This window comes from Hyla sarda, chromosome 11, assembly GCF_029499605.1.
Source record: "Hyla sarda isolate aHylSar1 chromosome 11, aHylSar1.hap1, whole genome shotgun sequence".
In the NCBI taxonomy this organism is placed as follows: domain Eukaryota; kingdom Metazoa; phylum Chordata; class Amphibia; order Anura; family Hylidae; genus Hyla; species Hyla sarda.
The window spans coordinates 97,674,775-97,696,772 of record NC_079199.1 but is presented as its reverse complement, the minus strand read 5'-3'; the positions used below and the strand labels follow the sequence as shown (position 1 = coordinate 97,696,772).

At 46.6% G+C, this 21,998-nt stretch overlaps 1 protein-coding gene across 1 annotated transcript; it reads right to left on the bottom strand.

Annotated features, from left to right (window-relative positions):
- Window positions 1-5,083: 5,083 nt before the first annotated feature.
- On the bottom strand, window positions 5,084-21,900 carry SCNM1 (sodium channel modifier 1). Its single transcript, XM_056546169.1, has 8 exons — window positions 21,758-21,900; window positions 20,467-20,537; window positions 9,744-9,832; window positions 7,955-8,052; window positions 7,743-7,834; window positions 7,421-7,569; window positions 5,787-5,919; window positions 5,084-5,414 (listed from the first exon to the last, which is right to left on the bottom strand). The coding sequence occupies exons 1-8, from the start codon at window positions 21,806-21,808 to the stop codon at window positions 5,315-5,317; spliced, it is 783 nt and encodes a 260-aa protein (XP_056402144.1). The 5' UTR covers window positions 21,809-21,900; the 3' UTR covers window positions 5,084-5,314.
- Window positions 21,901-21,998: the final 98 nt, after the last annotated feature.

Sequence of the window (21,998 nt, the reverse complement as noted above, 5' to 3'; positions counted from 1 at the left end):
TCTGATACCTTCTGGTATGAAGTAGACAGGCTGAGATGGTGGGGCAGGTACTATTTTACGATCGCCACATGCAGGCAAAACCAGTGGCGGCTAATGTATGCACAATGTTGCTGCAGCATTGTGTGTACATAACCACTAAGGAGGCCTGGTTTCGCCCACATAAGGTGATCACAACATAGTACCTTCCCCATTATCTCAGCCCACCCCTTTATGCCAGGTTAAAAGGTATTGGGATGAGACAAAACCAGATTGGAAGTGAGCCGCTGGGGAGCAGGGACAGGTAATGTAATTTTAGCTCCGCAGATATCTCCTTTTACATCTAGAGGCAAATGAGGCACTAATATCATCAGGAGGATTTACTTGCCTCATATGGGGTAGGAGGAGCCCCTCTTTAACATCATTATTTGGAGGACAAGACTCCCTAAATATCTAGGGGAGTTTGGAGGAGGCACCCTTAAAGGGGTTACCTGCAGAACTGAGAAGGTTTTGCCTTTCCTTGCTCCTTGGTGGCTCACTTCTGGCTTGGATTCATCTCATTCTGATACCTTCTGGTATATAGGGGACAGGCTGAGATGGTGGGGCAGGTACTATGTTAAGATCACCACATGCAGGCAAAACCAGTGGCGGCTAATGGTTTCGCCCACATAAGGTGATTGCAACATAGTACCTTCCCCATTATCTCAGCCAACCCCCTTTATGCCAGGTTAAAAGGTATTGGGATGAGACGAGACCAGACTGGAAGTGAGCCGCTGGAGAGCAGGGACAGGTAATGCCATTTTAGCTCTACAGATAACCCCTTTAACATCTAGAGGCAAGTGAGGTGCCAATATCATCAGGAGGATTCACTTGCCTTATATGGGGTAGGAGGAGACCCCCTTGAACACCATTATTTGGAGGACAAGGCTCCCTAAACATCTAGGGGAGTTTGGAGGAGGCACCCTTAAAGGGGTTACCTGCAGAACTGAAAAGGTTTTGCCTTTCCTTGCTCCTTGGTGGCTCATTTCTGGCTTGGTTTCATCTCATTCTGATACCTTCTGGTATATAGGGGACAGGCTGAGATGGTGGGGCAGGTTACGATTGCCACATGTAGGCAAAACCAGTGGTGGCAATTGTATGCACAATATTGCTGCAGCATTGTGTGTGCATAACCAACAAGGAGGCCTGGTTTCGCCCACATAAGGTGATCGCAACATAGTACCTTCCCCATTATCTCAGCCCACCCCTTTATGCCAGGTTAAAAGGTATTGGGATGAGACGAGACCAGACTGGAAGTGAGCCGCTGGAGAGCAGGGACAGGTAATGCCATTTTAGCTCTACAGATAACCCCTTTAACATCTAGAGGCAAGTGAGGTGCCAATATCATCAGGAGGATTCACTTGCCTTATATGGGGTAGGAGGAGACCTCCCTTGAACACCATTATTTAGAGGACAAGGCTCCCTAAACATCTAGGGGAGTTTGGAGGAGGGGCCCTTAAAGGGGTTGCCTGCAGAACTGAGAAGGTATTGCCTTTCCTTGCTGGCTCACTTCTGGCTTGGTTTCATCTCATTCTGATAATTTCTGGTATTAAGGGGACAGGCTGAGATGGTGGGGCAGGTTACGATTGCCACATGCAGGCAAAACCAGTGGTGGCAAATGTATGCACAATATTGCTGCAGCATTGTGTGCATAATCACAAGGAGGCCTGGTTTCGACCACATAAGGTGATCGCAACATAGTACCATCCCCATTATCTCAGCCCACCCCCTTTATGCCAGGTTAAAAGGTATTGGGATGAGACGAGGCCAGACTGGAAGTGAGCTGCTGGAGAGTAGGGACAGGTAATGCCATTTTAGCTCTACAGATAACCCCTTTAACATCTGGAGGCAAGTGAGGTGTCAATATCATCAGGAGGATTCACTTGCCTTATATGGGGTAGGAGACCCCCTTGAACACCATTATTTGGAGGACAAGACTCCCTAAACATCTAGGAGAGTTTGTCATTTTAGCTTCCCAGTAAAACCCTTTAACATTATGAGGCAAATGAGGTCCCATTACCAACAGAAGCATTTATTTGCCTCACATGGGGTAGAAGGAGACCCCGTTTTACATTAGTAATTGGAGGATAAGACTCCCTTAGCACTCCCGTAAATATTTTAAAAATAATCGGAGGATAACATAATATTACATAGGAATCTGGAAAGCTAGAGGGCACAGACATTGCACATTACGTTTAATGTGGATAAATGTAAAGTTCTGTACTTGGACCATAAAACCAAAATGTACAGTTGTGCGCTAAATAATAAAACATTAGGTAAAACCTCTACCAAAAGGACTTGGGAGTGCTGGTGGACAATAAGATCAACTTTAGTTAACAGTGCAAGGCAGCAGCTGCCAGGGCTGATAATGTCCTAGGATGTATCAAGAGAGACATAGAGGTTCCTGACAGGAACATAGTTTTGCCTCTGTATAAATCACTAGTCAGAGCACATGTGGAATATTGTATCAAAATTTGGGTCCCTGCATTTAAGGACATGGCTGACCTGGAGCGGGTGCAGAGGAGGCGACCAAGGTAATTAATGGTTGAGAGTCCCCTACCTAGGGAGGATTGTTAAGTTAGCAGAGACAGTGGTCTGGGTGAGAGCAGGGCCTAACTATTCCCCGCCCTACGTGACAATATGGAGACTAGATATATGGGGATAGAATGTTGATCCAGGGATTTATTCTGATTGCCAGATTTGGAGTCGGGAAGGAATTTTTCCTCAACTATGAGGCAATTGGCATCATCCTCATAGGGGGTTTTTGCCGTCCTCTGGATCAACACATTAGGGTTTTAGGTTAAACTTAATAGACTCTTACCTTATTGAACCTTATAAAATATAAATTATTTTAATATTTTAAATAAAAATTATTTTTAAATCTTTACTTCTGGTGTTTGTGTTTTTTTTGCAATGTGTCTAAAAATTTTTTGGATAATTAGTAACACTGTTTGTATAAATCTGTTTGTTAATACATCACCTACCTACTTCTCCCCAATCCACTCTCTGCTGTGTGGGACACCAGGAGGCAGTATTACTGTGTGTGGGAATATAGGTGCTGGAAAAGTGCGAAGCCTAAGATCTTAGTCCGGCAGGTTTTGCAAAGATGAGTTATACCTGGAAGAAATCGTCATGGCGGTATAGGCCAGATGGAGAAGAAAAGGGAAAATTAAAGACTCAAACCAGAGAAGAGATCACCTGCTAGTCACTGGATGTATTTACACTGTAATCACCTATTGGGTCTGTAATGATACTGATAGCAGTCATGGAGTGGCGGTGTTATTAAGGTGTTATGTAGGTCTATGATTCCTAATATCTTCCTGTGTATAGGAGGTTATGTGTAGTAGCAGTATGGAGGTTATTTTCCATGACTAAATGGAGGTAATGTCTGAATATTGATTGCTATTACTGTTCAACTTTATGCATTGGCACTGAACAGTGTTATCTGCGATCCATCTGTACAGTCTGCCAGAAGGCACATCATACAGATGGGTCCCAAAAGGGCGGAATGGAGGAGGTAAGGAAACCTTCAGCCACCATCTTGATTCACAAACCCTGATGAGCCCCCCCAGATACTTTAGATGCTGTGATCAGTATTGATCACAGCCTCTGAAGAACTAATTGCTGACATTATCCTTGAGGTCCTGGCTGATTATAACAACAGCTGAACTGTCCCGATCACCGTGTCCGGAGATGCAGACATCACAAACTCCTACAACGTATCTGTACTACACTGTACCAGGGCACAGTGACGTATATGTATGTTGCGCATCCTCTAGGGGTTAAATACGGCAACTTTCCCTCTACCCTGTGCTGTAAAGACTGTATTTGTGTTGTCTCTATAGGACTCTCATACTGTGAGAAACAAGATTCTCTGGTCTGATGAAACCAAGATTGAACTTTTTGGCCTCAATTCTAAGTGTCAAGTCTGGAGGAAACCAGAGAATGGGGGGGGGGAATGTATCCTTGTCTGTGCGAGTCAAGTTCTTTTTACCACCGTTTTCAGGCCATACGTCATGTGTACTTCTCCCACATTTATCATTCATGTCCGACCATTTTCATTTTGCCAAAATAGCATTGCTGGATTGGATATAAAGCAGTGGTCTTCAAACTGTGGACCTCCAGCTGTTGCAAAACTAAAAGTCCCAGCATGACCGGACAGCCAACGGCTGTCCGGCCATCCTGGGAGTTGTAGTTTTGCAACAACTGGAGTTCCACAGTTTGAAGACCACTGGTATAGAACTTTCCGGACAAGCCTTAAGCTATGAACAGAGACAACTCTTCTTTGGTGTTTTTTGGGCCAAAAAAAAAAATATATAAAAACTGTTCCCTCATTTTTAACCCCCAAAATGCAGTCTGTGTGCCATCCCCCCCCCCCCCCCCCCCCCCCCAAAAAAAAAAAAATTTGTTTTTTTTATTTGCCCATTTTCTCATTACAAGTCATGTGATTCTTTCATTATGTAACTCCAGGATTTCTAGTAAAAAATTGGGAGCTTTTCTGATATTTTATCACCGTAGAAGTCTATGGAAGGTAAAACACCACATTGCCTTGAAAATTAAAAAAAATAAAAAAAAAATAAATAAATATGCTGCTATTTTGAAAAACTGACACTAAGCCTAAACCACCACTAAAGAGGGGGAAAAAAGTCAAAAAATATAAATGCCATGAGGTTCTGATATTTCATATTTCTCTATTGACTCCCAGGTAACATCTGGTCGCAGCGATTTGGGGCCAAAAACAGAAGAAAAAAAATCCTCATACGTCAAGGATGGATTTTATGTGTTTTTTATTGTTTGTTTCCAATAATGTCCTGTATTTCCAGCCTTTTAGGTACAAACAATATAGAAACAAACAGCACCAAGTGCGGCTTATAAAGATGGTGACTGGGATAGAACTTTACACGGTTTGGATTTGTATTTGTTACCCAGAAAGATCTCCATTAATCTTATTGATAGTGAATAGGTTACATATAGAATAAAACATATATATATATATATATATATTATTTTTTTTTATATATATAAAAAGAAATGATATCAGTGGAACAATAAGTAACAGCACAGTCTATAAATTATACAGAATATATTTCACACTTCATGTTTATACAGTAATAATAAATAGACATAATTTCCCTCAGGTTTTACCAATTTGTCCTCAGTACAGCAGAGAATTATTGAGGATACATCGCCCTCTAGTGGGGTGAGGAGTGAAGTGCAGATTACACAGCCATGTATGGGGCCTCCCATCATCCTCAGGTGGAGGCTGGAGTATATGGTGACTGTATCTCTGGACCATGTGTCATGGCGGTGACACTGCTGGAGGTTCTTCTTCATCAGAGTCAAATTCGACATTTTCATCTTTCACCCACTTCCCTGTACCATCTGGTATCCACCCAGAACTGTGGGGAGAAGAAGAAAGAGCTTTATTGATCATTCAGTCGTCATTACAATAAATTACAATCACACAAAGCATGATGATACAATATACAGCATAGGTTCCCTAAGCTATATACTATACCACATGCTACACTAACATTCCGCTCCATCACTCCTTATCGAAGAAGCAAACTCAAAAAACAACAACACATTACAATTTGTGATCGGGGAGAGGTGTGGGATCTATGGGGGTAAGGAGAGGCGGATCACAGGGCCAAACTATTCGGCAAATATATGGGGAGGTGGGGAAGAACAGTGAACAAATAACAGGGTGTCACCACATGAGGGTGCCATAGTCATTCCCAGTGGTTGGTCCCAGGTAGGGCGGCTCTTACCTCCTCATAGACAGGTAGTGCTCCATTACTCGCCTTCTCTCAGGGTCATCATTAGGATCCTCAACATTCTCACATTTCTGGCTCTTATTCTTCTTTTTCCTATTTTTCTTCAGCTGAGACAGTCGGCCGATATCTGAGAAATAGTGACAAGAACTAATAAATATATAAAAATGTCTATACCATGGATACACCAGCATGGTCCATATCACTATATACAGGAGATATATGTACAGCTGGTATAAGTTTTATATATATTATATACAGTATATATACCCAGGATATACCAGCATGGGTCATATCACTATATACAGGAGATATATAACTTATACCAGCTGTACATATATATTATATACAGTATATACCCAGGTTATACCAGCATGGTCCATATCACTATATACAGGAGATATATAACTTATACATATATAATTATATACAGTATATACCCAGGTTATACCAGCATGGTCCATATCACTATATACAGGAGATATATAACTTATACCAGCTGTGCATATATAATTATATACAGTATATACCCAGGTTATACCAGCATGGTCCATATCACTATATACAGGAGATATATAACTTATACATATATAATTATATACAGTATATACCCAGGTTATACCAGCATGGTCCATATCACTATATACAGGAGATATATAACTTATACCAGCTGTACATATATAATTATATACAGTATATACCCAGGTTATACCAGCATGGTCCATATCACTACATACAGGAGATATATAACTTATACCAGCTGTACATATATATTATATACAGTATATACCAAGGTTATACCAGCATGGTCCATATCACTATATACAGGAGATATATAACTTATACCAGCTGTACATATATATTATATACAGTATATACCCAGGTTATACCAGCATGGTCCATATCACTATATACAGGAGATATATAACTTATACCAGCTGTACATATATATTATATACAGTATATCCCCAGGTTATACCAGCATGGTCCTTATCACTATATACAGGAGATATATAACTTATACCAGCTGTACATATATATTATATACAGTATATCCCCAGGTTATACCAGCATGGTCCATATCACTATATACAGGAGATATATAACTTATACCAGCTGTACATATATAATTATATACAGTATATACCAGGTTATACCAGCATGGTCCATATCACTATATACAGGAGATATATAACTTATACCAGATGTACATATATATTATATACAGTATATACCAGGTTATACCAGCATGGTCCATATCACTATATACAGGAGATATATAACTTATACCAGCTGTACATATAGAATTATATACAATATATACCAGGTTATACCAGCATGGTCCATATCACTATATACAGGAGATATATAACTTATACCAGCTGTACATATATATTATATACAGTATATACCAGGTTATACCAGCATGGTCCATATCACTATATACAAGAGATATATAACTTATACCAGCTGTACATGTATAATTATATACAGTATATACTCAGGTTATACCAGCATGGTCCATATCACTATATACAGTAGATAAATAACTTATACCAGCTGTACATATATAATTATATACAGTATATACCAGGTTATACCAGCACGGTCCATATCACTATGTAGTTCACCTGTGGAGCTGCTCCTTGGCTCAGGGCGAGACGTCTCCTCTGGGGTCTTGGGTAGGACAGGCTGAAGACTTACTGGAGAGCTGCTCTGTGGAGAAGACAATTTTTGGGGTAACTCCTCGGCCTCGCCCTTCCTTCTCCCATCTCTCGGCCTGGAATAAACATTAAGGAGAATTCTACTGATCGATAACAACATGAAACCCCTGTGGTCTCTAACATTACAGATACTTATGTCTATCCTCCTTGGCTTGAGAAAAGGGTCCAGAAGTGATGACCAACACAGGCCTATAGGGGGCGACAACCTCACCTAAACCTGGTCTGGTACCTGTTTCTGGTGCAGCAGCTGTTATATGGTGCAGCCTTCAGCAATGCATGCTGGGTAATCTTCTTGGTCTGTTCCAGGAGAGGAGCCGGAGGCTGAAGTTAAAAAAAAAAAAAAACAGAGCTAAGACCCTCTATTGGTGACATTGCTACGGTATGTACGGGCGATATAAGTACCGCAAACCATAGAATCCTAACCCCCTGTGGGGCACAGACCTGTTCCCCGGCCTCTTCTGCTCGGACGTACTCTTGGTGTTGTCGCTTCTGGACTTCGTTTCTGTGTGCCGCCTTCTTCCCATATAATCTCTGCATACCTATAAAGATCAGAGAGAGCCTCAAAACAACCCTCGAAAGCAGCGGTAGTGTCACCCGTAGGGGGCGCTCATGACAACGTGCGGAAAAGGATTTAAAGAGAAACTGTCCCCAATATAGGATGGTGCCTACACCCACCTAGTGCCCCCTAATGTGTAGATGAGGGGGTGCACATTGGAACCCTAATGCGGTGTTCCCTAAACTGTGAACCTGCAGCTGTTCTAAAACTACAACTCCCAGCATGACCGGACAGCCCTTGGCTGTCCAGGCATGCTGGGAGTTGTAGTGTTGCAACAGCCAAAGAGTCAGAGACTACTGAAGGCACTGTTGTAAGGCATGCTGGGACCTATAGTTCCACAACAACCAGAAAACCGCAGACTGCCGTTCTATAAGTAGCCTACTCCATCTTTGGGCATGCTGGAACTTATAGTCCTACAACATGTGGGAAGCTAGGGGGCTCCTGTATGGAAGCAAACAGCGGCACAAATGACTTCCAGGCTAAGTTTGAAGTTGTAGTCCTATAACGTATGACTCTTGGCATGCTGGGGCCTATAGTTCTGCAATGACTGCCTGCGTAGACTGGTCGGTTAGGTCATGCTGGGAGTTGTAGTGCCTCAACCAAAGCAACTGCAACTACATACAGATCCTACAAATAGTGTCCTGAGCATGCTGAGAGTTATAGTGCCCCAATGTCCAGGAAGACAAGGGCTCTTGTATGTAAGAAAACAGCAGTCCCACAAATGTCCTCTAGGTGGAGCTGGGAGTTGTAGTTCATTGAAATATAAATGTGGGGATGCTGGGACCTATAGTTCTGCAATGGCTGCCTGTGTAGACTGGTGGATTTGGACATGCTGGGAGTTATAGTGTGTATAAAAGTAACTATAGATCCTGCAAATAGTGCCGGGGGCATGCTGAGAGTTCTAGTGCCTCAAAACAACCCAATAAAACATAATCTGTGTGGTAAACCAGTGTTACCCAGCAATGCAAAACTACAACTCCCTGTTGTCCCCGACTCTAGGAAAGCTGGGTGAGTTCAGAAAGAGGCCATATTTGCATTTACCCAGCTTTCCCTGAGTTCTGGTAGGTTTTTGCCTTGTTATAAAAGGAGCACTGAATGCCCTGCAGCAAAACTAGATAGCGAGGTGAACTATAATCTATTTTCACCCAGCTTTCCTAGCACTCTGGTTGGCAGATTTGCCTATTGGATCGAGAACGGTGAAATCAATGCTGTATAACTAGGCACATTTGCTGATCAGGACTGTAATGGCGGTCATATTGGTTCTCACCCAGCTTTCCCAGGAGCCAGCGTAACTATAATATGAGAAAAGATTTCAAGAATCCTTGGCTTTTCTGTCATTAGCCTCGTGGCACACGAGGGGTTATTTGGACATTCACGAAAGCAGAAGCAAATCTTGCTTGCGTTCTGATTTTCGACCGACCTGCAGACACATCCCCATAGAACAGTGTTTTCTTGACCAGGGTGCCTCCAGCTGTTGCAAAACTACAACTCCCAGCATGCCCGGACAGCCAAAGGCTGTCCGGGCATGCTGGGAGTTGTAGTTTTGCAACTGCAGGAGGCACCCTGATAAAGATGTAGTCCATATGACAACACTGAACCTGACACATTACAGGAAGTGTTGTCATGGGGTCATGGCAGCCATAGCGCCCCCTTGGTGGTCATTCCAGTACTCACAGGCTAGGTGCTTCTTTCCATTCCGGTGCACGGACAGCATATCTATGGTATCGAAGACCGGTCTGTGGTGACACACGGTGCAGGCGTACCTGGGAAATAAGACACGCAGTCACATGACCATCTAACCCCCAGTATATCAGAATACAATGACGCAATTAAGACACTACACAAGGGGTGGTATAGGGAGATAAGGTCAGAGATGTATGGGGGAGACAGGTTGTGGTTGGCCTTGTATATCATGGTGAACAGTTTTGGTCTCGTTCACATTGCAGTCGGTCTCCACTATTCTCAGTTCCGTTGGCGATCCGGCCAGAAGAACGCGAGTTTAGCGGAGAGAAAAAAATAGCGCAATCACTAAATTCCTGTAAAATTACAGGATCACCACGGACCCAATACAAGTGAATGGGGTCTATTAGGACCCGGTAGTAGCCGTTTGCATACGACCCATTTTAGGCTTGTAAAAAAAAAAATAATAATAATAATTTGAAGGGGGGGGGGGGCGGGGGTTTGTCGGGGAGCCGATTGGACCCTTAAAGTACCCTTAAGGGGTACTCCAGTGGAAAACATTATTTTTTTTTTTTTTAAATGAACTGGTGCCAGAAAGTTAAACAGATTTGTAAATGACTTCTATTAAAAAAAAATATCTTTATCCTTCCAGTACTTTTTAGCAGCTGTATGCTACAGAGGAAATTCTTTGCTTTTTGAATTTCTTTTTTGTCTTGTCCACAGTGCTCCCTGCTGACACCTGATGCCCGTATCAGGAACTGTCCAGAGCAGGAGCTATGCTGCTCTGGACAGTTCCTGACACGGACAGAGGTGTCAGCAGGGAGCACTGTGGACAAAACAAAAAAAGAAATTCAAAAAGCAAAGAATTTCCTCTGTAGCATACAACTGCTAATAAGTACTGGAAGGATAAAGATTTTTTTTCATAGAAGTAATTTACAAATCTGTTTAACTTTCTGGCACCAGTTCATTAAAACAAAAGTTTTCCACCGGAGTACCCCTTTAATGGGTTAGATGCATGCGAACGGCAATGTGAACGTAGCCTTAGACTGAATTTATTGGGTAGACAGTGATAGGATTGGAGGGGAGAAGCGAGATGAGAGGTGGGCAAGACGGGCACAAGAGTAGAGGATGGATTGGAGGAGAGTGTTTAAAGGGGTACACTGCCTGTAAACATCTTATTCCTTATCCAAAGTATAGGGGATAAGATGTCTAATCATGGGGGGTCCCGCCGCTGGGGATCCCTGTGATCGCAGGGCTGGCAGTGGCCGGAACACGGAACCTTGGAGCTTCCGTGTTTGTGATGTCATGACACCTCCATTCATGTCTATAGGAGGGGGCGTCATGGCTAGTACATAGCTGTCACTACTCCTCCCATAAACATGAATGGAGGGGGCGTCATGGCTAGTACGTAGCCGTCACTACTCCTCCCCTAAACATGAATGGAGGGGGCTTCATGGCTAGTACGTAGCCGTCACTACTCCTCCCCTAAACATGAATGGAGGGGGCGTCATGGCTAGTACGTAGCCGTCACTACTCCTCCCCTAAACATGAATGGAGGGGGCGTCATGGCTAGTACATAGCTGTGACTACTCCTCCCATAAACATGAATGGAGGGGGCGTCATGGCTAGTACGTAGCCGTCACTACTCCTCCCAAAAACATGAATGGAGGGGGCGTCATGGCTAGTACATAGCCGTCACTACTCCTCCCAAAAACATGAATGGAGGGGGCGTCATGGCTAGTACATAGCTGTCACTACTCCTCCCATAAACATGAATGGAGGGGGCGTCATGGCTAGTACATAGCAGTCACTACTCCACCCATAAACATGAATGGAGGGGGCGTCATGGCTAGTACATAGCTGTGACTACTCCACCCATAAACATGAATGGAGGGGGCGTCATGGCTAGTACATAGCCGTCACTACTCCTCCCATAAACATGAATGGAGGGGGCGTCATGGCTAGTACATAGCTGTGACTACTCCTCCCATAAACATGAATGGAGGGGGCGTCATGGCTAGTACATAGCAGTCACTACTCCACCCATAAACATGAATGGAGGGGGCGTCATGGCTAGTACATAGCTGTCACTACTCCACCCATAAACATGAATGGAGGGGGCGTCATGGCTAGTACGTAGCCGTCACTACTCCACCCATAAACATGAATGGAGGGGGCGTCATGGCTAGTACGTAGCCGTCACTACTCCTCCCCTAAACATGAATGGAGGGGGCGTCATGGCTAGTACGTAGCCGTCACTACTCCTCCCCTAAACATGAATGGAGGGGGCGTCATGGCTAGTACGTAGTCGTCACTACTCCACCCATAAACATGAATGGAGGGGGCGTCATGGCTAGTACATAGCAGTCACTACTCCTCCCATAAACATGAATGGAGGGGGCGTCATGGCTAGTACATAGCAGTCACTACTCCACCCATAAACATGAATGGAGGGGGCGTCATGGCTAGTACATAGCTGTCACTACTCCACCCATAAACATGAATGGAGGGGGCGTCATGGCTAGTACGTAGCTGTCACTACTCCACCCATAAACATGAATGGAGGGGGCGTCATGGCTAGTACGTAGCCGTCACTACTCCTCCCCTAAACATGAATGGAGGGGGCTTCATGGCTAGTACGTAGCCGTCACTACTCCTCCCCTAAACATGAATGGAGGGGGCGTCATGGCTAGTACGTAGCCGTCACTACTCCTCCCCTAAACATGAATGGAGGGGGCGTCATGGCTAGTACGTAGCCGTCACTACTCCTCCCCTAAACATGAATGGAGGGGGCGTCATGGCTAGTACGTAGTCGTCACTACTCCACCCATAAACATGAATGGAGGGGGCGTCATGGCTAGTACATAGCCGTCACTATTCCTCCCAAAAACATGAATGGAGGGGGCGTCATGGCTAGTACATAGCAGTCACTACTCCACCCATAAACATGAATGGAGGGGGCGTCATGGCTAGTACATAGCCGTCACTACTCCTCCCATAAACATGAATGGAGGGGGCGTCATGGCTAGTACATAGCTGTCACTACTCCACCCATAAACATGAATGGAGGGGGCGTCATGGCTAGTACGTAGCTGTCACTACTCCACCCATAAACATGAATGGAGGGGGCGTCATGGCTAGTATATAGCTGTCACTACTCCTCCCATAAACATGAATGGAGGGGGCGTCATGGCTAGTACATAGCTGTGACTACTCCTCCCATAAACATGAATGGAGGGGGCGTCATGGCTAGTACGTAGTCGTCACTACTCCACCCATAAACATGAATGGAGGGGGCATCATGGCTAGTACATAGCTGTGACTATGTACTAGCCCCCTCCAAAAAAACATGAATGGAGGGGCTAGTACATGGCTAGTCATGGCTAGTACATAGCTGTGACTACTCCTCCCATAAACATGAATGGAGGGGGCATCATGGCTAGTACATAGCTGTCACTACTCCTCCCATAAACATGAATGGAGGGGGCGTCATGGCTAGTACATAGCTGTCACTACTCCACCCATAAACATGAATGGAGGGGGCGTCATGGCTAGTACGTAGCTGTCACTACTCCACCCATAAACATGAATGGAGGGGGCGTCATGGCTAGTACGTAGCCGTCACTACTCCTCCCCTAAACATGAATGGAGGGGGCGTCATGGCTAGTACGTAGTCGTCACTACTCCACCCATAAACATGAATGGAGGGGGCGTCATGGCTAGTACATAGCCGTCACTACTCCTCCCAATAACATGAATGGAGGGGGCGTCATGGCTAGTACATAGCTGTCACTACTCCTCCCATAAACATGAATGGAGGGGGCGTCATGGCTAGTACATAGCAGTCACTACTCCACCCATAAACATGAATGGAGGGGGCGTCATGGCTAGTACATAGCCGTCACTACTCCTCCCATAAACATGAATGGAGGGGGCGTCATGGCTAGTACATAGCTGTCACTACTCCACCCATAAACATGAATGGAGGGGGCGTCATGGCTAGTACGTAGCTGTCACTACTCCACCCATAAACATGAATGGAGGGGGCGTCATGGCTAGTATATAGCCGTCACTACTCCTCCCATAAACATGAATGGAGGGGGCGTCATGGCTAGTACATAGCTGTGACTACTCCTCCCATAAACATGAATGGAGGGGGCGTCATGGCTAGTATATAGCTGTCACTACTCCTCCCATAAACATGAATGGAGGGGGCGTCATGGCTAGTATATAGCTGTCACTACTCCTCCCATAAACATGAATGGAGGGGGCGTCATGGCTAGTACATAGCTGTGACTACTCCTCCCATAAACATGAATGGAGGGGGCGTCATGGCTAGTATATAGCCGTCACTACTCCTCCCATAAACATGAATGGAGGGGGCGTCATGGCTAGTATATAGCCGTCACTACTCCTCCCATAAACATGAATGGAGGGGGCATCATGGCTAGTACATAGCTGTGACTACTCCTCCCATAAACATGAATGGAGGGGGCATCATGGCTAGTACATAGCTGTGACTACTCCTCCCGTAAACATGAATGGAGGGGGCGTCATGGCTAGTACATAGCAGTCACTACTCCACCCATAAACATGAATGGAGGGGGCGTCATGGCTAGTACGTAGCTGTCACTACTCCTCCCATAAACATGAATGGAGGGGGCGTCATGGCTAGTACATAGCCGTCACTACTCCTCCCATAAACATGAATGGAGGGGGCGTCATGGCTAGTACATAGCAGTCACTACTCCACCCATAAACATGAATGGAGGGGGCGTCATGGCTAGTACGTAGCTGTCACTACTCCACCCATAAACATGAATGGAGGGGGCGTCATGGCTAGTACATAGCCGTCACTACTCCTCCCATAAACATGAACGGAGGGGGCGTCATAGCTAGTACATAGCTGTCACTACTCCACCCATAAACATGAATGGAGGGGGCGTCATGGCTAGTACATAGCTGTCACTACTCCACCCATAAACATGAATGGAGGGGGCGTCATGGCTAGTACATAGCCGTCACTACTCCTCCCATAAACATGAATGGAGGGGGCGTCATGGCTAGTATATAGCTGTCACTACTCCTCCCATAAACATGAATGGAGGGGGCGTCATGGCTAGTACATAGCTGTCACTACTCCACCCATAAACATGAACGGAGGGGGCGTCATAGCTAGTACATAGCTGTCACTACTCCACCCATAAACATGAATGGAGGGGGCGTCATGGCTAGTACATAGCTGTGACTACTCCACCCATAAACATGAATGGAGGGGGCGTCATGGCTAGTACGTAGCCGTCACTACTCCTCCCATAAACATGAATGGAGGGGGCGTCATGGCTAGTACATAGCCGTCACTACTCCTCCCATAAACATGAATGGAGGGGGCGTCATGGCTAGTATATAGCTGTCACTACTCCTCCCATAAACATGAATGGAGGGGGCGTCATGGCTAGTACATAGCTGTCACTACTCCACCCATAAACATGAATGGAGGGGGCGTCATGGCTAGTACGTAGCTGTGACTACTCCTCCCATAAACATGAATGGAGGGGGCGTCATGGCTAGTACATAGCCGTCACTACTCCTCCCATAAACATGAATGGAGGGGGCGTCATGGCTAGTACATAGCAGTCACTACTCCACCCATAAACATGAATGGAGGGGGCGTCATGGCTAGTACGTAGCGGTCACTACTCCACCCATAAACATGAATGGAGGGGGCGTCATGGCTAGTACGTAGCTGTGACTACTCCTCCCATAAACATGAATGGAGGGGGCGTCATGGCTAGTACATAGCAGTCACTACTCCTCCCATAAACATGAATGGAGGGGGCGTCATGGCTAGTACATAGCCGTCACTATTCCACCCATAAACATGAATGGAGGGGGCGTCATGGCTAGTACATAGCCGTCACTACTCCTCCCATAAACATGAATGGAGGGGGCGTCATGGCTAGTACATAGCCGTCACTACTCCTCCCATAAACATGAATGGAGGGGGCGTCATGGCTAGTACGTAGCCGTCACTACTCCTCCCATAAACATGAATGGAGGGGGCGTCATGGCTAGTACATAGCCGTTACTACTCCTCCCATAAACATGAATGGACGGGGCGTCATGGCTAGTACGTAGCTGTGACTACTCCTCCCATAAACATGAATGGAGGGGGCGTCATGGCTAGTACGTAGCCGTCACTACTCCTCCCATAAACATGAATGGAGGGGGCGTCATGGCTAGTACGTAGCCGTCACTACTCCTCCCATAAACATGAATGGAGGGGGCGTCATGGCTAGTACATAGCCGTTACTACTCCTCCCATAAACATGAATGGACGGGGCGTCATGGCTAGTACATAGCAGTCACTACTCCACCCATAAACATGAATGGAGGGGGAGTCATGGCTAGTACGTAGCCGTCACTACTCCACCCATAAACATGAATGGAGGGGGCGTCATGGCTAGTACGTAGCTGTGACTACTCCTCCCATAAACATGAATGGAGGGGGCGTCATGGCTAGTACGTAGCCGTCACTACTCCTCCCATAAACATGAATGGAGGGGGCGTCATGGCTAGTACGTAGCCGTCACTACTCCTCCCATAAACATGAATGGAGGGGGCGTCATGGCTAGTACGTAGCCGTCACTACTCCTCCCCTAAACATGAATGGAGGGGGCGTCATGGCTAGTACGTAGTCGTCACTACTCCACCCATAAACATGAATGGAGGGGGCGTCATGGCTAGTACATAGCCGTCACTACTCCTCCCATAAACATGAATGGAGGGGGCGTCATGGCTAGTACATAGCTGTGACTACTCCTCCCATAAACATGAATGGAGGGGGCGTCATGGCTAGTACGTAGCCGTCACTACTCCTCCCCTAAACATGAATGGAGGGGGCGTCATGGCTAGTACGTAGTCGTCACTACTCCACCCATAAACATGAATGGAGGGGGCGTCAGGGCTAGTACATAGCCGTCACTACTCCTCCCAAAAACATGAATGGAGGGGGCGTCATGGCTAGTACGTAGTCGTCACTACTCCACCCATAAACATGAATGGAGGGGGCGTCAGGGCTAGTACATAGCCGTCACTACTCCTCCCAAAAACATGAATGGAGGGGGCGTCATGGCTAGTACATAGCTGTCACTACTCCTCCCATAAACATGAATGGAGGGGGCGTCATGGCTAGTACATAGCAGTCACTACTCCACCCATAAACATGAATGGAGGGGGCGTCATGGCTAGTACATAGCTGTCACTACTCCACCCATAAACATGAATGGAGGGGGCGTCATGGCTAGTACATAGCCGTCACTACTCCTTCCATAAACATGAATGGAGGGGGCGTCATGGCTAGTACGTAGCTGTGACTACTCCTTCCATAAACATGAATGGAGGGGGCGTCATGGCTAGTACGTAGCTGTCACTACTCCACCCATAAACATGAATGGAGGGGGCGTCATGGCTAGTACATAGCTGTGACTACTCCTCCCATAAACATGAATGGAGGGGGCGTCATGGCTAGTACATAGCCGTCACTACTCCTCCCATAAACATGAATGGAGGGGGCATCATGGCTAGTACATAGCCGTCACTACTCCTCCCATAAACATGAACGGAGGGGGCGTCATGGCTAGTACATAGCTGTGACTACTCCTCCCATAAACATGAATGGAGGGGGCGTCATGGCTAGTATATAGCTGTCACTACTCCTCCCATAAACATGAATGGAGGGGGCGTCATGGCTAGTACATAGCCGTCACTACTCCTCCCATAAACATGAATGGAGGGGGCGTCATGGCTAGTACATAGCAGTCACTACTCCACCCATAAACATGAATGGAGGGGGCGTCATGGCTAGTACGTAGCTGTGACTACTCCTCCCATAAACATGAATGGAGGGGGCGCCATGGCTAGTATATAGCTGTCACTACTCCTCCCATAAACATGAATGGAGGGGGCGTCATGGCTAGTACATAGCTGTCACTACTCCACCCATAAACATGAATGGAGGGGGCGTCATGGCTAGTACGTAGCTGTGACTACTCCTCCCATAAACATGAATGGAGGGGGCGTCATGGCTAGTATATAGCTGTCACTACTCCTCCCATAAACATGAATGGAGGGGGCGTCATGGCTAGTACATAGCTGTCACTATTCCACCCATAAACATGAATGGAGGGGGCGTCATGGCTAGTACGTAGCCGTCACTACTCCTCCCATAAACATGAATGGAGGGGGCGTCATGGCTAGTACATAGCTGTCACTACTCCACCCATAAACATGAATGGAGGGGGCGTCATGGCTAGTACATAGCTGTCACTACTCCTCCCATAAACATGAATGGAGGGGGCGTCATGGCTAGTACATAGCAGTCACTACTCCACCCATAAACATGAATGGACGGGGCGTCATGGCTAGTACATAGCTGTCACTACTCCTCCCATAAACATGAATGGACGGGGCGTCATGGCTAGTACATAGCCGTCACTACTCCACCCATAAACATGAATGGAGGGGGCGTCATGGCTAGTACGTAGCTGTGACTACTCCTCCCATAAACATGAATGGAGGGGGCGTCATGGCTAGTACGTAGCCGTCACTACTCCTCCCATAAACATGAATGGAGGGGGCGTCATGGCTAGTACGTAGCCGTCACTACTCCTCCCATAAACATGAATGGAGGGGGCGTCATGGCTAGTATATAGCCGTTACTACTCCTCCCATAAACATGAATGGAGGGGGCGTCATGGCTAGTACATAGCCGTCACTACTCCACCCATAAACATGAATGGAGGGGGCGTCATGGCTAGTACATAGCCGTCACTACTCCTCCCATAAACATGAATGGAGGGGGCGTCATGGCTAGTACATAGCTGTCACTACTCCACCCATAAACATGAATGGACGGGGCGTCATGGCTAGTACATAGCCGTCACTACTCCTCCCATAAACATGAATGGACGGGGCGTCATGGCTAGTACATAGCTGTCACTACTCCTCCCATAAACATGAATGGAGGGGGCGTCATGGCTAGTACGTAGCTGTGACTACTCCACCCATAAACATGAATGGAGGGGGCGTCATGGCTAGTACGTAGCCGTCACTACTCCTCCCATAAACATGAATGGAGGGGGCGTCATGGCTAGTATATAGCCGTCACTACTCCTCCCATAAACATGAATGGAGGGGGCGTCATGGCTAGTACATAGCTGTGACTACTCCTCCCATAAACATGAATGGAGGGGGCGTCATGGCTAATACATAGCTGTCACTACTCCTCCCATAAACATGAATGGAGAGGGCGTCATGGCTAGTACGTAGCCATTACTACTCCTCCCATAAACATGAATGGAGGGGGGTGTGGCGGCTGTGTTCAGGCACGGAGTGGAGTTCGCTCCGTGCACCAGATGTCTGGGGAGCCGCAGCGGAGTTCACGGGGGTCCCCAGTGGCTGGACCCCCACAATCAGACATCTTATCCCCTATCCTTTGGATGGGGGATAAGATGTTTACCATGGAGTACCCCTTTAATGGAAGGTCACAGAGGGGGAAGTTGCAGTAGCCCAGGCAGGAGATGATGAGGGCATTTACCAATAGTTTAGTTAAGTCCAAGATGTGGAATTAGCGGATTTGAGAAATGGTTTCGAAGTTAAGGCTGCAGGAGGTGGTGAGGGGGGGTGCGAAGAGTCCAAGGTGAAGGTGACCCCAAGGCAGTGGACTTGTGCGACAGGGAAGAGAGTGGAGCAAGACTGTGATTGATAGATCAGGTGCAGCAAGATGGAGGACTTGTCAGACATCGCCCTCCTGCCCCTTCAGCCTGGCAGACATGACTAAATCCCGACACCTTGTCTATCACTCCTAGGTGGGCAGAGGTGTCAGGGGATACGCCGCCTGAAAACGTATTCCTTATCCAAAGAATAGAGGATAAGATGTGTAATCGTGGGGGTGCCGCGGCTGGGGACCCCTGCAATCTCGGAGCCGGCAGCATCCAGAATACGGAGGCTTGGAGCTTCTGCGTCCGTGACGCCATGCCATTCCACCTCCATTCATGTCTATAGGAGGGGGCGTGACGGCTAGTACGAAGCCATCACAACTCCTCCCATAGACATGAATGGAGCTGGTGTGGCGGCTGTGTTTCTCAGCCATCAGGCACAGAGTGGAGTTCGCTCCCTGCATCGAATGACAGGGGTGCTGAAACAGAGACCGTGGGGGTACCCAGCAGCGGGACCCCTACGATTAGACATCTTATTTCCTATCCTTTGAATAGGGAATAAGATGTTTTCTGCGGAGTACCCCTTTAATGGAAGGTCACAGAGGGGGAAGTTGCAGTAGCCCAGGTAGGAGATGATGAGTCTAAGACGTGAAATCAGCGGATTCGAGAAATGGTTTTGAGGTGAAGGCGGCAGGAGGTGGTGAGGGGGTGTGCGAAGAGTCCAAGGTGACCCCAAGGCAGTGGACTGAGAAGAGAGTGCAGCAGAACAGCAAGATGGAGGAAGACAATGACTTGTCAGATATCCCCCTCCTGCCCCTTCAGCCTGGCAGACAGGACTGAATCCCGGCACCTTGTCTATTACTCCTAGGTGGGCAGAGGAGTCATGTGACTACTGATGCCCCCCCCTTGAGGTCAACAAGAAGAAAAGATCTCTATCTAAAGGTTTATTAGTTCTGCTGGTTCATAATGGGAGTTATTCCGCTTCGAGGGTCACTCACCTTCCATTTTTAAGGAGCAGCCCCTCGTCCTCCGGGATGAAACTGGCCAACAGGTCGGCGACTCTCCTTTTCTGGACAGGAAAATAAAAAATAAGAATTTAGATTTCGCTATGCTTACTGGTGGCCGCCATACTTGTTTCTCTGACTCCGCCCCTTAGAGGGGTACTCTGGAGGAACATTTTTTATTTATTTATTAATTATTTTTTTTTAAATCAACTGGTGCCAGAAAGTTAAACAGATTTGTAATTGACTTCTATTAAAAAATCTTAATCCTTCCAGCACTTATTACCCGTTGATTACTACAGAGGAAATGCTTTTCTTTTTGGAATACAGTGCTCTCTGCTGACATCACGAGCACAGTGCTCTCTGCTGACATCTCTGTCCATGTTAGGAACTGTCCAGAGCAGCATATGTTTTCTATGGGGATTTTTTTTCCTGCTCTGGACAGTTCCTAAAATGTGCTCATGATGTAAGCAGAGAGCTCTGTGTTCCAAAAAGAAAAGAATTTCCTCTGTAGTATTCAGCAGCTAATAAGTACTGGCAGGATTAAGATTTTTTAATAGAAGTAATTTTCTGGCACCAGTTGATTTAAAAAAATAAATAAAAAATAAAATAAATTATGTAGGCATCTTTGGGGGAACTCTCATAATAAGTCTCAGCATTGCCCGAGAGCTGTGGTCTCCAAACTGTGGACCTGCGGGTAGTGCAAAACTACAACTCCCAGCATGCCCGGACAGCCAACGGCTGTCCGGGCATGCTGGGAGTTGTAGTTTTTCAAACAGCTGGAGGCCAACAGCTTGAAGATCGCTGCCACAGAGGCTGCTATCGTGGTGGACTATAACTCCCAGCATGTTGGCACCACACGGTCTTTCGTTTTGGCACTACAACTCCCATCGTGTCCAGTAGATCTGTCTATTCAGGCAGCCAGTTGAGAACTATAGGCCCCAGCCTGTGGTAGTTGTGGAACTACAACCTCCAGCTCAACCTTTACGTCACTGCCTTTCCCTTACATATAGGAGTTCCCCTTTAAGATTTTTTTCCCCCCCTCTAAATCCGCACTGGTGGCCACCATTCCTAAATCTCCAACTCCTCCCCCTTAAAAGTGACAGCTTTCCAATTATAACACCCTAGCATAGCACTATCCTTACAATAATGGTACTACAAATCCCAGCATACTCTCACCAGACAAACCCCTTCTCAAAATTGAACCATGCTTAGATTTGTAGTCCCCCCTAAAGCCTCCCTGGTCCACAGTCCTCATATATTTCCTATCCAGCCCGCCATTGCTCACCTTCAGCACGTTCAGCTGGCTGCTATCGTCTCCTTCCCGTTTAAACGACATCTTTAAAAAACGAAAACAAAAAAAAAAACGCTAACCGGGTGTAAATGACCCAATCCAGCCACCGTAGCGACGCGCAAAGCATCATGGGGGGTGTAGTCTGTACGCGCACGCAAACACATACACAGGCGCACGTTCTCGCGAGTTCTTACGTCGCGCCGCGCGTTGCATTCCGGGATACGTAGTCTTCCCC